Raw genomic sequence first — 17,173 nt, 5'->3', positions numbered from 1 at the left:
CCAAAATTTGAACTCAGGCTTTTAACAACAAAATTCCTTTAGAATGTTTACAAACACAAGAATGCAGTGATGTGTAGAGCGTACTTGCACATAGAATAAAACTGAGTAATTTGTAAATATGTAAGATGTAAAGGCATTTTCCTCACAGCATAGTTTTTATATCATTAAATTTAATATTGTTTGATTAATATGGGAACCCTGTTCACATTTCTCAGATCAGACCAAGCAGTTATCAGAAATTATCACTACATTTAGGAGTAAAAACTTTTAGGAAATGGCTTCTTTGCATCAGTTGTTTTATGCTTTGTCATAAGCATGCATAGTGAAATGTGCACATATAACAATCTATTTACTAATAATAGTCCTGCCAGTGATGGGACAGTAGGGGGAGGTCAGCTAGATGTAGCTATAGATTACTCAGTGATATTTATAAATAGCATATATACTTGTATTACAGAAATTCCGGCAGGACAAATAAGATGGTTATTCCAAGTTGAAACTATATAACCTCTAATACCCTTATAAACTGAACCTTTTTAAAAGAATGTGATACTTTGATCACTTCAGGTTTCTTAGGAAAGCAACTATCAAATTACAGCAGAAGAGACACTGTAGATCAGTTAGCTTAAGTCAAAAAATTAAATAACCCTGTCATTTGTAATTCTTTAGTGACTGAGCTCTTTGAGCACTGGTTTCCTAACCTCAAAAACTGAGATAATACCTCAAGTTGTTGTAAGGATGAAACATGATATAGCATGTGTATAAATGCTTTAAACAGCATCTGGCACACAATAAATGCTAGTTTTCTTATCTTTTCCACTGGTGTTAACTGTGAATACAAACTGAAATCAGGATTAAGTTTAATCAGCATGACTTTTTACCATGAGTTTTTATCTCACCATGATTTCATAAGTATGTTAAACTTGGTTGAATTTTAGAACTGAAAGATAGTTACCATTAATACAGCTCCAACCTCCTTCCTTTTCCTTTTCATTCCATTTTTCAGATAAGGAACTGGCTTAAATGGGAATGATGGCATCCATAGTTCAACAACTAGTCTTTTCCAACCATTTTTTAAATTTCAATCACACTAATATATTCTTCCGTATTAAATTAATTTTGCCAACAAGAACAAAATACAGTAGTTGATTAGTTCTTCACTGTATTCTCAAGAGATTGACTTCATTCACACAGTTAAACAAAATGACCAGTTCACATTTAAATTTGGTTTAAAATACTTTCCCTTATTAAAGAAAAATGTCTTTTGGGAACTTTTCCATTATTTACCTCTCAAAACTTTTGATAACAGGAAATTTGAATACATTTGACAATCATCATTCTGATGAAAAGAACCATGCCTGTTCCTTCATTTGGGGATCTGAATCCTGTATTTATTGGAAAATATTTGCCTTAATAGGTTAGTCACATTTTTAATTAACTTTTACTGAGCATTCTTACAATAAAATCATTTTATTTCCAGGAATCCATCAACAGTATCAAGTCCAGACTAAGCAAAAGTGGTCATATCCAAACTCTGCTTAGAGCGTTTGAAGCTCGTGACCGAAACATACAAGAAAGCAACTTTGATAGAGTCAATTTCTGGTCTATGGTTAATTTAGTAGTAATGGTGGTAGTGTCAGCCATTCAGGTTTATATGCTGAAGAGTCTATTTGAAGATAAGAGGAAAAGTAGAACTTAAAACTCTGAACTAGAATAGTTAATATTTAAAAACAAAAAAGAAAAAAGCAATAAATGTTACAGTCAAGACCATTAATTATCTTTTCCAAAATATTTTGAGGCATTACTCTAAGTGTGAAACAAGTATAATCTTAATATGAAAGTCTTCACTTTGATCTGTGTGAATTTTATTGCTCCAGTTGTATTTAAGGGTATAATGGAGATTTTGCAGACTAAAGGTATATTGAATGAAGCCCTCATTAATAATGGCATTTTTATAAGTTTGAAAAAATTTTGTAAATGTATTAGGTGAAAAGATTTTTACCCAGTACTTTCTTTGTAAGTGACAAAGTAGATGTTTTCAATATATTGAAGTTTCTTTGTAAATGTGGGAATTACAAATTAATTGTATAAGTTTTCAATATATTAAGTTATAAATCATCCGAGAATTACCAAATCATGGATTGAATATATCTTTTGAAGACAAAGATTAAACTTTCCTTTTTAAATATGCATTCTTCTGAAATGTAAGTAGAAGCATAGCTGTAAAGAACAGATTTGTGAGATTTTTACAATTGAGTGTATATTTCAATTTAAAATACTAGCATAAAGTATGTTTTATATAATAAGCTTTCATTCCCAAAAGGTGACATTTTGATCATTCTTAAAAGTGCAAATTCAAACTAAAAAAGGACAGATTTTTCTCGTTTGAAGTAAACAATAGCTAACAGTTGTTTAGTCTCCATAAGGACACTTTCTGTCTAATCCTTAACCCTAAGGTATAGGATTTTTAAATTAAATGTGATGAAAAATGATTTTTATATTATCTGTCAACAGTGTTACATTAACATGATTACTGTCTTGGATAATATATTTTTACCGGCAGTTGTAAAGAAAATATTGCCAAAAAGGATTTGGTCCTAACGTAAATATCTCCTTTTCTGAGTTCTTAAAATCAGTTTAAAAAAATATTTGGTAAGCTTGAAAATACCTGATCAAAATAAAGTCCACTTAATAAACTGTAAGTATCTGGAGTCTAATTGACTCATTATGATGAGATTAATCTCCAGTTAACTGGAAAAACTACTTGGCTGTAGGTTATATTTTTTATAATTGTTTTGTTGTTTTGAACTATCTAAGTATTCAGGTATACTTTATGAAACATAAGGCCTACTGTAAGGTGTTTAGCACTGGGTATACATAATTTTTTTATTATAACTTTCATAAAATGTGCTTTGTGATCACTTTATTTAACAATAATCAAGTTAGGACTGGAAATCTATAGGATGCCAAGTTTAAATACTCAATATGTGAACAACTCGGCCACCCTATCTTATCTGTGGAGTCTTACTTACAGTGGTAATTTAGCTTACATCATTAAATAGAATTTTTAGGTTACACCCATTTGCAATATTAAGACAAATATGAGTTAGAAACAATCAACTTATAAATCAGAATCCCTCTGTTGGCTAGTACTGATGGAAACCACAGAATAGTTTCTTTTGTAATTTACACTCACAGTGGTACAAAAAGACATTTCCCTCTTAATGCCCTTGAGAAGAACAGCAGCTTAGATTTCCCTATTCTGAAGCTTTTTAAAAATGAGGTAAACACCATACATATGATTGATTACCTAGGTTGACCAAGAAAATGTTTTTAAGTGTCTAGGAGTACCCCTGTAACACATTAAGGGTCAAAAAAATCATTGCCTGTGAAGATTTCTCTCCCTTTACTCCTGTTAAACTTATAAGAAGAACAAACTTATAGTATTATAACATAACAGTATAGATATAAAACATATAAACTACTATATCTTTTCTGTAAAACTGTGATTAAGAAGTCTACCTCTGGCTGGTTACTGTACTGCACTCTGATTCCTTACCTAACAATGAATTTGTTATGTCATCTTCTACATATGATTTGTGCCACTGATTTAAAACCTATAATTCAGTAACTTCTTAGCATATAATAATGGCCTTATTTGGAAAACAAAGAATTTAGAAATACTGAGAACAATTTTTATAGATACAAACTGAAAAGAGATTTTAAATGTAACATATTGCCTGCATTAACCAAAAAAAGTACAATTTGCAAAGAACCAAATTCTTTAATATTTCTTAAAGCATATATAGTTTATCTGCCTCATAATTTTTAATGTCAGTATTCAGTTTTGAAATTAAAATTATGCTAAAATTGAGTGAGCTAGTTATCACTTCTAATAGTGGATCTTGTCTTTGGTTATTAATTATATAGCCTTTTAAATACTACATATTTAAGGGCTAGAGTTTCATTCTGATTTGCATTTGGATCATTAATGATATGCTATTTTTTAATATGAATGTCAATACATAGTAAATAAGTGGTTCATATAGCATTGCAATAAAGAACTGAAATGTAATTTTACATTATGTTTATCTTTAAGCATTGTCTTAAAATGAACAAAAAATGAATACCTTTAATTGTATGCCTCCTGAAATGAAAATTCTTTATCTTAAATTTTAAAAATTGACTTAGCATGTGATAGCTTTTCATCTGAAGTGTAATAACGCACAATCAGTGTTTGAATTCCCTGACAGCTGTGGACAGCCATATTAAATGAACAATAAATACTGGGCTGAGTATAATAAAAATTACAATCAATGAAAAATCTTATCTCCCAGTCATCGTAAATGCTTTCTAATCCTTAAAGCCTTTACTGATCTAATATTAGCGAAGTGTGTTCTCCCTTCCATTTGAAAACCCCTCTCTTTACATTTCTTATTGTGTGTCAATTCTAATTCTACCTTGCACTTGTTTTTTGTACAAGTACTACTCATCTGTTGGCCAAACATGCATTGAAACTAAAAGGTACTAAAAACATAGAAGCAAAAAGAATCAGTTCTGAAAGTCTGGAATGATAAATAAACACCCCAGGTAGCTTGTTTTACTCCTCTACCATACCCCATAAATTGTTTAGATCTGGAATATGGCTTCAGAATCTTTTTTTTTTGTTTGTTTTTTTAAAAATTGAAATATAGTTTATATACAGTATTATATTGGTTTTGGATGGACTTAATGATTCATCAATTATATACTAGCAATCAAATGCTCATAATAAATGTAGTTATGTCACCATCTAAAGACACAGTATTAATGAGCTATATTCTCTATGCTATACTTCCATTCCTGTGACTGAATTATTTTATGATTTTAAGTTTATATCTCTTTATCCTTTTCACCTCTTTCACCATACCCCCATGGTAACCAACTGTCCATTCTGTGTTTCAGTCTATTTGTTTTGTTTTCCAGATTCCACAAGAAAGTCCACATATAAGTAAACCATTGGAATTTATCTTTCTCTGATTTATTTCACTTAGCATAATACCCTCTAGGTCCTCTACACTGTCACAAAAGTCCAGAATTTTAATTTTTAACCAACACAATTTTGACTTCTGTTATCCATTATGCTTAGATCACTTGCTAACTGAGTTATCTTGGAAAATCAAAATTCCTTTGAGCCTATTTCTTCATTTGTGAAATATTTTAAGTAACATCTTAAAACTTAAAAGTAGCATGTAAGTCCAGTGCTTGGTGACAGTTGGTGTATTACTGATCATTTCTCCTTCATACCATCTAAACAAGTCACTCTTCCCCCACAAGCTGGTAGAATTCCTTAGGCACCTTTCTGCTTCTATACTCCCATTACTTTCAGGTATCTGGGGCAAGGGCACAGAAAAAAAGAATCCAGACTTAAAATGATGTTAAATGAGAGAGGACACATTGAGGTGGACTCTGGATCAATGTATCTGAAAGAAAAAGGTGAGGAAATGCAAGGCAGGGAAAAATTCTGGAAGTCTTCAATGACCATGAGTTAAAAGCAAAATGAACAATGAGAATCAGTTATCCAACAATGAAATGAAATCCCTTATTATAAACCAATCTTGGATATATTCAAGTGGCAATAATGATCGAATGTTGTAAAGGATTACTTCATTTGACATCAAGTGAGAGGATGGACTAATAAACCTAGCCTTTCTACACTTAATTCTAAAAGGACTAATAATGCCATATGTAGGAGAAAGCTGACAGAAAATGCCAGAGCTGCAAAAGACACATTTACAGTTCCACTCTGAATTCTTAATATTCAAAAACATAAAGGAAACAAAAATGTGATACCATTTACAATTACTCCAAAGAAAATGACACACTTAGGTATACATCTAATAAAATGTAATACACCTCACACCAGTTAGGATGGCCAACAGCCAAAAGACAAACAAAAACAAATGTTGGTGAGAATGTGGAGAAAGGGGAACCCTCCTACACTGCTAGTGGCAATGTAAACTAGCTCAACCATTGTGGAAAGCAGTATGGAGGTTCCTAAAACAACTCGTATGTAAACTAGTTCAATCACTGTGGAAAGCAGTGTGGAGGTTCCTCAAAACTCAAAATATAAATACCATTTGACCCAGGAATTCCACTTCTGGAATTTACCCTAAGAATGCAGCAGCCCAGTTTGAAAAAGACATATGCACTCCTATGTTTACCGCAGCACTATTTACAATAGCCAAGAAGAAATGGAAGCAACCTAAGTGTCCATCGGTAGATGAATGGATAAAGAAGATGTGGTACATATATACAATGGAATATTATTCAGCCATAAGAAGAAAACAAATCCTACAATTCGCAACAACATGGATGGAGCTAGAGGGTATTATGCTCCAGTGAAATAAGCCAGGTGGAGAAAGACAAGTAGCAAATGATTTCACTCATATGTGGAGTATGACAACAAAAACTGAAAGAACAGAACAGCAGCAGACTCACAGAACCCAAGAATGGACAAACAGTTACCAAAGAGAAGGGGACTGGGGAGGATGGGTGGGAAGGGAGGGATAAGGGGAAAAACGGGGCATTATGATTAGCTCACATAATATAGGGGTTTGGGGACATGGGGAAGGCAGTATATACAAGTAATGATTCTATAGCATCTTACTATGCTGATGGACAGTGACTGTAATGGGGTATGTGGTGGGGGGGACTTGATAATAGGGGGAGTCTAGTAACCATAATGTTCAAGTAATTGTACATTAATATCAAAAAATAAAAATGCAATACAATCTGTATACTGAAAATTGTCAAGTATTGGTGAAAGAAAAGACCTAAACAAATGGAGAAACATACCATGTTCATGGATTAAAAGGCTCAACACAGTAAATAGATGAATTTTTCCAAAATTAATCTCTAAGTTTAACATAACTCCTATCAAAATCCACAGTTTTTGGGAGCCAGACAAGCTTATTTAAAAATTTATATGGAAAAGCAAAGGACTAAGAATAGCTAAGACAATTTTGAAAAAGAATATATAAAATAATCTACCTATGTTAAGGTTTACTATATAGCTACAAAGTGAAGAGAGACACATAGATCAATGGTACAAAGATTCTAGAAATACACCAAAACAAGTCCAATTGATTTTGACAAGGTGCAAAGGCAATTTAACAGGAGAAAGACAACCTTTCAAACAAATAGTAACTGGAGCAATTGGGACAGAGAGGTATAAACATGCATGTAAAATAACTTAGACAAAAGATTTTCACACTTGACACCAAATACATGACCCATAAAAAAAAAAACTCATGACCTCATCAAAAGTAAAAACTTTTGCTCCATGAAAGATGCAGTTATGGGGATGAAAATGAAAGCTACAGATGAGATGGGGAGAAAATATATGCAAACCACATATCTGAAAAAGGACTACACTAGACTGTATAAAGAACTCTCAAAGCTCAATATTAAAAAAGTCATTATAAAACGAACAAATGACATGAACAGACATTTTATTGAAGAAGATACGTGAATGGGAAATAAACACATGAAAAGATAATCAACATCATTAGCCATTAGGTAAAGTTAAAACCATAATGACATATCACTACACGTCTACCAGAATGACTAAAATAAAGCTATACCACCAAATGCTGACAAGGATGCAAGAGTAACTGGATCACTCATATGTTGCTGGTGGGATATAAGATGGTAGCGTCACTGGAAAGTATTTTAGCAACTTCTTATAAAACTAAGTTAGCACTTACCAAGCAGCTCAGCATTTATACTCCTGGATACTTATTCCTGAGAAACGAAAACATGTTTTTTTAAAAAACCTGTATGTCAATTATACATAGCAGTTTCATTTGTAACTGCCCCAAATTGAATATATCCCAAACGTCTTTCAAAGAGTGAACAGTTAAACTTTGCTATATCTATATCATGGAATACTATGTAGCAATAAAAAGGAATAGACTATTGTTATATGCAACAATTTGGAAGGACCTCAAGGGTCTTACAGTTGGTGGGAAAAAATTTTTTTCAGGTTACACTGTAGGATTCCTTTTCTGTAACATTCTTAAAATAGCAAAATTAAAGAGATGAAAAACAGATTAGTGGTTGCCAGACTGTTAGGAATGGAGGGAAGAAAGGAACCTTGACTATTAAGGCAACCTCATAGTACAATTCTGTCTTGATTGTGCTGACTACACAAATCTACATACAATAAAATTATACAGAGCTATATACACACAGAAATGAGTACTTGTAAAATTGGTGAAATCTGAATAAACTGGACTGTACCAAGGTCAGTTGTCTGCATTTGATATTGTACTATAATTCAGTTACTACTGGGGGAAACTGTGAAGAGTACACAGCAACTCCCTGTGCATTTTTTTGTTTTTTGCAATATCATGAATCTAAAATTATTTCAAAATGACAATTTTACACAAAAATGGAGTGAATTTTATCCCTGAAACAGACATTGTCTGAATGAGCCAAAAATGAGTAAAATAATGTACTATAACTCACCAAACAAAACCAAAATATTCTCAGTGAAAAACTGACTGTCATTTTATGTACTGCTTTAGTTCTTAATAATTTAGTTATTAGTAGAAAGGTAAAACACTGTAATCTGCAGGGAGTTTTAAGGAATTGAGCCTGATTATTTTTATATGAAATATGAAAGAATAACCTAGTCAACCTTTTCCTTTTGGAAGCAATTCCATATTCTAAAATATTGTCTAGCATTATTACTGTAATGAAGTGATTATTAGAACATTGTCATAGGAAGGCCACACCTACTTGTCAAATGTTGCAGAATAATTATTCTGTGACTCTCAACAGAGAAGCTATCCTTGACTTTTTCAAATCCTGGCTGTTCAGTAGACAATCATGGCATACAGGTTTGATGAAAATCTTGAGAAATGGAATAATTCTTTCATCCATTAAAGACCCTAACAGTCCTTTTGCTGTAAAGGATCTTATAATTAAGGAATATACATTACATGCAACTGGGAAACAACTTAAGTGTTATACAAAATTCTGTAAATTCTTAAATGCCAAAGGAACATAAATTTAAAAACAAATGTACTGTCAATTACTACTTCCTTATCCTTTGGACAAACAGCAAAGAAGAAAAGAATGAACAAAGATCACTTTGTTTAGATGGGAACAGGGAAAGGCTAGAAAACATTGTGTAGGCAACCCACACATTGTCAAAGCAGAGTATTTCTTTTGGGCACCCAAGGAAAGAGCAAGATACAGTTCTTTTGTAGTCCCATTGCATCTAACTAAAAATATCCCTCACGATATTCCCAAGCAAAGTTTACTATTTTAGAATAAGAAAAATTTGAGCATTACTATGTCCAATGTTTTGAAGATGACAAAAGCAAAGAATCTGCCCTTAAAGGGTTTACAGTACAACCAGGGAGAGACTAGTATTCAGGAATTATCAACTACTTTTTTGAATACTACCTTTTTAAATTCATTGCTCTAGGAAGTTTGGACAGATCCCTCAAACTTAGCTTGTGTCCCTACTATGTGCACCCTTTTACACTTCCCTTTCAAAGCACTGATCACACCATATCATAATTAACATATAATAAACCCTCTACTAAACTCTAGAAGGCAGAGAACATTTCTATTCATTTCACTGAACCCAGCACAATGCCTAGAACACAGTATTTGTTGATGCAAATATGAGGTACACTGTTTATTAAGTGAAAAGTGAAGTTTCAGAACAACATAAATGACCCTTTTTCAGTAAAAACAAACAGAAATAGAAAAATCTAGGTGAGGCTTATATATCATTATCTCTAGACTGCAGAACTGGGAGGATTTTCAGAATCATAGCTTTGTTGACGTATGAATTTTTCACTAAGAAATATTTTTAGTAACAAAATAGTAAAGCTTTTCATCTGGGATGGCAGGGGGTGGGGAGGAAATGGAGTTGATAAAAGATTTCCTCCAATTTTTCTCATCTACTACTTCCAAAGAATGGCTGTTACATTTGAACAAATAGCACAAAATGGTTTTAAAAATTTTCAGGAATAAAGCATACAAAAAAAAAAATTCCTGTTAGAATAGCCACTATCAGACAAAAAATAACAAATGGGAGGATGCAGAAAATGGGAGCCCTCCTACATCACTGGTGGGAATGTAAATTGGTGCAACCGCTGTGGAAAGTAGTATGGAGGTTCCTCAAAAAACTAAAACTAAAAATACCATTTGATCAATTAATTCCACTTCTAGGAATTTACCAGAAGAAAACAAAATCCCTGATTCGAAAAGGTATATGCACCCCTATTTAGGCAAGATAGGGAAGCAACCTAAATGTCCAGCAATAGATGGATGGATAATGAAGAAGTGGTATATATACACAATGGAGTTATTCAGCCATAAAAAGAAAAGAAATCCTGCCTTTTGCAACAAGGATGGATCTACAGGGTATTATGCTCAGTGAAATAAGCCAGGCAGAGAAAGACAAATACCATTCGCTTTCAGTTATTTGTGGAATATGAAAATAAAGCAAAACAAAAGGAACAAAACAGTAGTAGACTCCTAGACAGTGAGAAGTGCCTATTGGTTACCAAGGGGAAGGGGTTGGGGTGGGTGGGTGGGGGAGCGTAAGGGGGATAAAGGGGCACAATAATTCACGATCACAATAAAAGTTGGTCACCAGAACAGTAGCACAGCATGGAGAATATAGTCAATGATTCTGTAACATCTGTGTTGATAGATAGTAACCACACTAGAGAGGGGCGAGGATTTAATAATATGGGTAACTTGACTGTGTATACATTTGAAACCAATGACTGTATATATCAATGATACTCCTATAAGAAAAAAGAATCCTGTAATAACACTGAATTGGATTGAATTATGTCCCACAGAAAGATTATGTCCAAGTCCTAACTCCAAGTACCTATAAATGTGAACTTATTTAGAAATGTAGAGTCTGTGGATGTGATTAAGTTAAGGATCCTGAGATTAGAGAAACCTGGATTTAGGCCTTTAATCCAATGACGGGAGCCCTTGTAAGAGAAAGGAGATTTGACACAGAGGGTAAGGCCATGCAAACTGGAGGTAGAAAATTAGTTGACGTGTTGACTGCCAAGGAACACTAAGGATTGCTGGCTGCTACCAGAAGCTAAAAAGCATGGATGGACTCTCCGTCAGAGCCTCTGGAAGGAACCAACCTTGACAGTACCTTGATTTCAGAGTTTGTGCCTCTACAACTGTGAGGGGTAAACTGCTGTTGTTTTATGCCACAAAGTTTGTGGTAATTTGTTTTGACACCTATGAAACTAATACAAATACCTCAATAGTACAGCTTTTTAAACACCCAGAAAAATGTCAGTGCTCCTCTTGTAATTCCTAAGAACACTCAACAAAAGTAACTAAACAAGGAATAAGATTTTGACAGGCAGAGTTGAGCTTTGGAGGGCCACAAACAATTTTCTAATATTTCCCCACTGTGATCCAATTTGTGATTCAAAAGATTGAATACCTTTTGGTAAATACAAGGAAGAGAAATCAGACTGATTTTGAACAAGATATATTTTTGTTTTATCCAACAAGTACATTTTACCATCTATGAAGGTTTTATTCATTTGTTTGCTTGTTAAATCCAATGGGAAATTTTTTTGAGTGATACATCAATTCCCTGAAGATGTGGCAAAACAGAGGAGTTACTATACTAAGCATCCAGTTTCAACACTCATCATCTCCCAACAAAGACAAAAGGCAAGGGGAGCAAGCAAAGAGGGAGTCTCTTGGGTACAAGTGAGGAGTAGGGAGAAAAAAGTGAACTGGTTAATTTATAGTCTTACTGAAATTTTAAATATAGAGACAGTGTAACAGTTTGACCTAGCATTTCTGCACTGCAACTTAAAAGTTACAAATATTGTACTTGTTCCCATCTACTTGCTATTCACAGAGTCAATCAGTTTGCTTTCACAGCTTCCCCCATTTCCAAATTTGTATCAGTCAGTTATCTGGTTTCTTAACTGCTACTAATTTAAAAAGAATCATGATCAGATAAAATTCGCACTTTACATTTAACTGTCAGGTATTTTATTCCTGATGAAAAAACATGTCAGATCAACTGCCACAGAAGAAACGAAAGGAGGCTTACAGGAGTATGTAGTCACAGAGGTACTCAAATATAACTAAAGGGTAAAACTTCCCCACACAAGGGCATTTTTTACTATTTCCCAAAGTTGCACAGACATCTTCCTTTGCCATCACATTCTCATTAAACACCTCTAGAACTACATTATACAATAGTCTGCTATAACCATTCAAGTCAAATCATGTTCCAACCAAAACTCAACAGTACCTAGTAGAAACTCAATCAAGTAGCCCAAAGCACAGTTAGTTCTACCCCCAGCACTGATGAAAATCTTCAGAATATATATATATATATATATATATATATATATATATATATATATATATATATATATATATATATATATTATTCACTTCTGTTAAACATTTAGTAACAAAATATACCTAGCAAAGTCTGACTTAATTGCCCCTATATTAGTATTTAAAGAAAAACTCTAATAGCTCATATTCTGATCTAGTTTGATTGCCGAAGGGCCTAAGAATCCATATTTATCATTTATTATCAGGTATTTATAAAAAATTTTTATTTTGAATTAAAGTGAGTAAAGTATATTATCTACACATCTTTCCTCTCTGTAGCCTAGAGCAAAGCTTTTCAGTGAAAAAAAAAAAGATCATTTTATGTGAACCCTGACACCTTCTATATAGGTAAGAAGAAGAGAAAACAGTTGAAAAGTCTGAATATTTTGGAAGTTTGGGGACAGGGTAAATAGAGATATACTATCTTTTAAGTATAAAGTGTACAAGCTGGCTAAACATAGTTTTTTAAAGGATCATGTAAGAGGAACATGCAATAATTATATTATTGGGAGACGAGAAAAATGAAAGCCAAGTTTTATAAAAATTCAAGTGAACATATTTACAATGGAATTGGAAAATCCTTAGCTCCCTGTCTAAATAAAAGCAGTCATCTACTGCACCAGTGTGTATTTTCAAGCAAATACAGAAGCAAAACCCATTAGCTCTTTAAAAAATACACACATTTAATGTTGGTCTGTTTTAATTCTAAGTAAAGCAATTCCAAAAATACAAACTGAACATCAGAGCCATGTGAACCACCATGATAAAATAAAACAGACATTCACAATAATTACGTCTAAAAGACACTTCAGCTTAATAAACCATCTTCCAAGTATACTAAAGAAAGAGATACTAAAAATACTGCTGGTGTTCAGTTAGAATTAAAGGACTTTGGGGAAAATGAAATAATATGATACAAGTGGAGTGAATAAGGTTACACGGGATTTACAATTTCCATTACCCCTAGATATAAACAAACATTCAAAATCAACACAAACTCTGTGTGTTATTCAAAATATTGCAGCTGCAGAAAAGGCAACTTTAAATTAATAGCTAGGGGAAAATCAAGTTTTGGTGGAGGTAAACAGAAGTGACAGTTTTTAATTTGCACTTTTGTAAAGCTCATTTATACCTGGCCAACCCAGGAACCAAATGCAGGACTACAAAGTTCTCTGCTTCTTTTGGCTATAATGTGACAAGAAAAGGTCATCTTTTGAAGATGTTTAAAGAAATAAAGCAACTTTCTTTATAAACAGTCAAATAATCAATCAATGGAATAAATAAGTACTAACCCACATTTTTACGGCTCTGCAATCACTACACTTTACATATTTTTCATTTTGGTGGCAAATTCCCCAATTTTTAGGCTAAAATCCACCAATCACTTTTAAGAGTAAAATGAACAGCCACCAAAATAAGAATATTCTTCTGTTTACTCTTTGGCTAAAAAAGAAAACAAACAAAACAAAACAAAAAGAAACAGAAGACAACTCTAACACTGGTGATAAAAGAAAGTTTTTTTTTACATGTAAAATAAAGTTATCAATTTAAATCTTGGTACATTTTATAAAAACAAGAGGTAATGTTGTAATAAAACAGCAGTAGCCTTGGCAGGCAATATACTGTTTGTTAACCCTGTGCAATAAAATACTTTGTTCATACTACACTTATTCAACATGACTAACAGTTACTACAGACATTTCAGGAGTCTTCATTGGACTCCTATAGACTTACTGTTAAAATTAAGAGACATTTACAATCATAATGTGCCATGAAAACTTGAAAACGTTACTTCTAGTAGGAGATAATGTTTCTATTACTTGAATTTGTTTTAGGTACTGAACAGCTGAGTTACAAGGACTGAAAGTGAAAAGCATTCTAAAAGCCCATGAACACTGTTGTTCACACCCTTCTTCAGAACACGCTAAACTTGTTTGACACATTTCTCTTCATACATAGCAAGCAACAGCACCCAATAAAAGCCTGAGAAGAAATGCTGCTGTGTAAATACTGCAACTATTCCTGAAAAAGAATTATGGGATATATACTCCAAAGCTGCCCATTCCCATAATCTGTATTGCATAGGTCACATAATCACACACATATATATACACTCATGTGTATATATATGTACATGCAAAGAATATATTAAGACGACAATGAAGTCTAGTCACAGAGCAATTTACAGGCTCAATATATTTTTTACACTTTGCTTGAAAGAAAATTTCAATATTTTACAGTCTTTTAGTAGGCATTATATACACTGCACTTTATGAAATCTGAAAGGTATTGAAATAAATTTTTCCAACATTTGGTAACAAAACAGACAGTGTTTTCCAAATACTTGTGCTATCTATCTACATAATTTGTTTGCTCTGATAACCACTAATCACAAAAACTGACTCAATCGAGTAATTAGAAAAAGTATCTAACACCATGCATGGGTTTGAATCATTTTTAATATCCTATCCTAGAAACATTCTACAAATCTTAAGATTTAAAAAATTAAGTCTCTGTTCTGATTTTTAAAAGATATCTTTTTATGACAATATCCATAACATTGACAGGTACATGTTAAGGCTAGAATCATCTCCTTTTGTGAATTTTTTTGACTTTTTTTTTTTTTTAAGAAAGATAGTAAAAGTCAGACTCCTTTACATTTCTTTGAACTGTACCTACAGAAAATGAGTGCAGTGAACATAATGTTCAGTCCTACAGTCAGGATGCAGTTGCTCCTTCCCATTCCACAAGGTACTGCACCTTTCCATCAAGTGTCACCCGACGAGCCAAAACTCGGTATTTTTCACCACATGCTATTCTACCTGCAGCACCAAAATAACTGGTAATGGAGTTTTTTAGATGATTGAGTTGTAACTCCTGATCTGCTAAGTTATTCAAAATCTCTGTGTTGAGTTCATCAAACTGGTAATCTTCTTTGCCTTCATCATCTTTTACAATTTCTGAGTTCTGAGCCTGGAGTGCTCTTCTTGGAAGACGACCCCTTCTCCTCCGTAAATGTGGTATTGCAGCAGGCCAAGATCTTCCTGTACGAGTTCTTTTTCTGGAGTCAGATAATCTATGGAACAAAAAAGGCCACAATTGTCTCCTGAACTTATAAAAGCATCCTTCACTCTGCTCACATACTATGTTCTCGTATTTTTTTCTGTCACTGTACTTTAAGTACATATACCCTTGCTGACATAAAAAAATCAGCCAAACCAAAATAATAAATGCTGTATAAATGAATTATCACTCATCTTTCTAGACTCCAAAACCTTCTTGGGACTGACTTTTGAAGAGCTTTTCTTCCTTACTATGTACTATTAAACTTAAAAGAATCGGAGGAAATTTTTCAATTATAAGGTGACCAAGCAAATTCTTACCAAGAAGCCCTATTATAAGTCAGGTTTTGTCAATAGTCTTATTATTAAAAAGAAAGTTCATTCATTCACTCATTTAATGCAGCAAATATTTAATGAGTACCTACTACATATAAGACCCTGTTCCATAAGCTTAAACAGATGGCAGTACTAGAATAAACTTTCTCTTAGTTTCTTTTATTACCAGTTCTAGGCCTACTGAAGTAATGCAATGCACTGGAATAAGCATAAACTAGAAGTCAGGGAGCCATAAGTATAGCTATAAGTGATATTGGCCAAATTCAAATCTCTTATCCTCTGTGTTCTCTTAAATTAACAGATTAAGTGAAGGTGTTGAACTAGATAATCTCTGAAGTCCATCCCAGCTTAGAAGTTCAATGATACTACAATCTTATAAGGGGAGAATACAGGTAACAGCTAAATTGAAAGACTTTATAATCAAAATGCCCAAGTTAACATCACAGCTCTGTCATACTTGTAAAACATGCTATCTTGAGCTTGTTATTTAAAACGACCAAAGTTTCAGTTTCCTTATCTACAAAATGGGAATAAAAGGACCTACAACTCAAAAGTTGGTTTTAAGAAATAAGTATGAGAATGTATGTAAAAAGCTTAGCAAAATGCCTGGGAAAAGGCAAAAAAAAGCAGCTCACATTGTTACTATCCATTATTCATTAAAAAATTAATTACTAAAAATTAACTTTAGCCTTTAAACACTTAAAATATGATTTACAAGAACAGTGTTTGAATTATGAACAAAATCTAACAAAAGGAAGCATAAAACCTGTAAGCTCCAAGCTATGATCCCAAGTAAACTAAACTTTTTATACCTGAGATATCTTAGGAAAAGTCCTTCTGAAGAGTTAGATTAAACAAAATATTAGAAGGGAAGTATTCTATTGATAAATCCTGAGTTCAAGATCCTTTTAATAACAAAGGGAGATTAGTACTTGATTTGGAATTTAAAAAAAACAAACAAACCAAAAACCAAGTCTTCCTAAACCAAGGAACACTTTTATATTAGAAGCATAAAAAGATCTCTCAGAAAAAAGCATGGCCTATGAACACAAGTACCTCTTTTCAGTGCACAGAGCAAATTTCCTAACAAATACGTTTTAATGTTTGTGCCCTGAAAAGCAAAAATATTCACATGAATTTGAATAATCTAAGGAATCTACATATGAGTTGCTTTTTAAAAGCTGAAAGACATTAGCTCAACCAGTGTGGAAAGCAATAGGAGGTTCCTCAAAAAACTAAAAATAGAAACACCATTTGACCCAGGAATTCCACTCCTAGGAATTTACCCAAAGAAAACAAGATCCCTGATTCAAAAAGACATATGCACCCCTATATATATTGTAGCACTATTTATAACAGCC

The 17,173-nt window shown here is 33.0% G+C and overlaps 2 protein-coding genes across 9 annotated transcripts in view; one reads left to right on the top strand and one right to left on the bottom strand.

The window, feature by feature from the left end:
• Positions 1-17,173, top strand: part of TMED5 (transmembrane p24 trafficking protein 5) — a 55,527-nt gene that overhangs the window by 12,486 nt on the left and 25,868 nt on the right. Inside the window, exon 4 of one of the 3 annotated variants that reach the window (XM_017650015.3) lies at positions 1,450-4,329. The exons of 1 other annotated variant lie outside the window; for it this stretch is intronic. In XM_017650015.3, coding sequence (XP_017505504.2) covers positions 1,450-1,542 — 93 coding nt within the window. In that variant the 3' untranslated portion in view covers positions 1,543-4,329. Of the gene's footprint in view, positions 1-1,449; positions 4,330-17,173 lie in introns of those variants that run through there. One more of the 3 variants, XM_017650013.3, reaches the window with a different exon arrangement.
• Positions 11,524-17,173, bottom strand: part of MTF2 (metal response element binding transcription factor 2) — an 89,556-nt gene continuing 83,906 nt past the window's right edge. For all 6 annotated transcript variants that reach the window (XM_073234296.1, XM_073234298.1, XM_073234297.1 and 3 more), the window contains one exon: positions 11,524-15,490. In XM_073234296.1, the coding sequence (XP_073090397.1) occupies positions 15,133-15,490 (358 nt within the window). In that variant the 3' untranslated portion in view covers positions 11,524-15,132. The remainder of the gene's footprint in view (positions 15,491-17,173) is intronic.

The sequence above is a fragment of the Manis javanica genome, chromosome 4, assembly GCF_040802235.1.
Source record: "Manis javanica isolate MJ-LG chromosome 4, MJ_LKY, whole genome shotgun sequence".
Taxonomy (NCBI): domain Eukaryota; kingdom Metazoa; phylum Chordata; class Mammalia; order Pholidota; family Manidae; genus Manis; species Manis javanica.
Note: the sequence above shows the minus strand (reverse complement) of the source record. Positions and strands in the feature narration are given on the sequence as shown.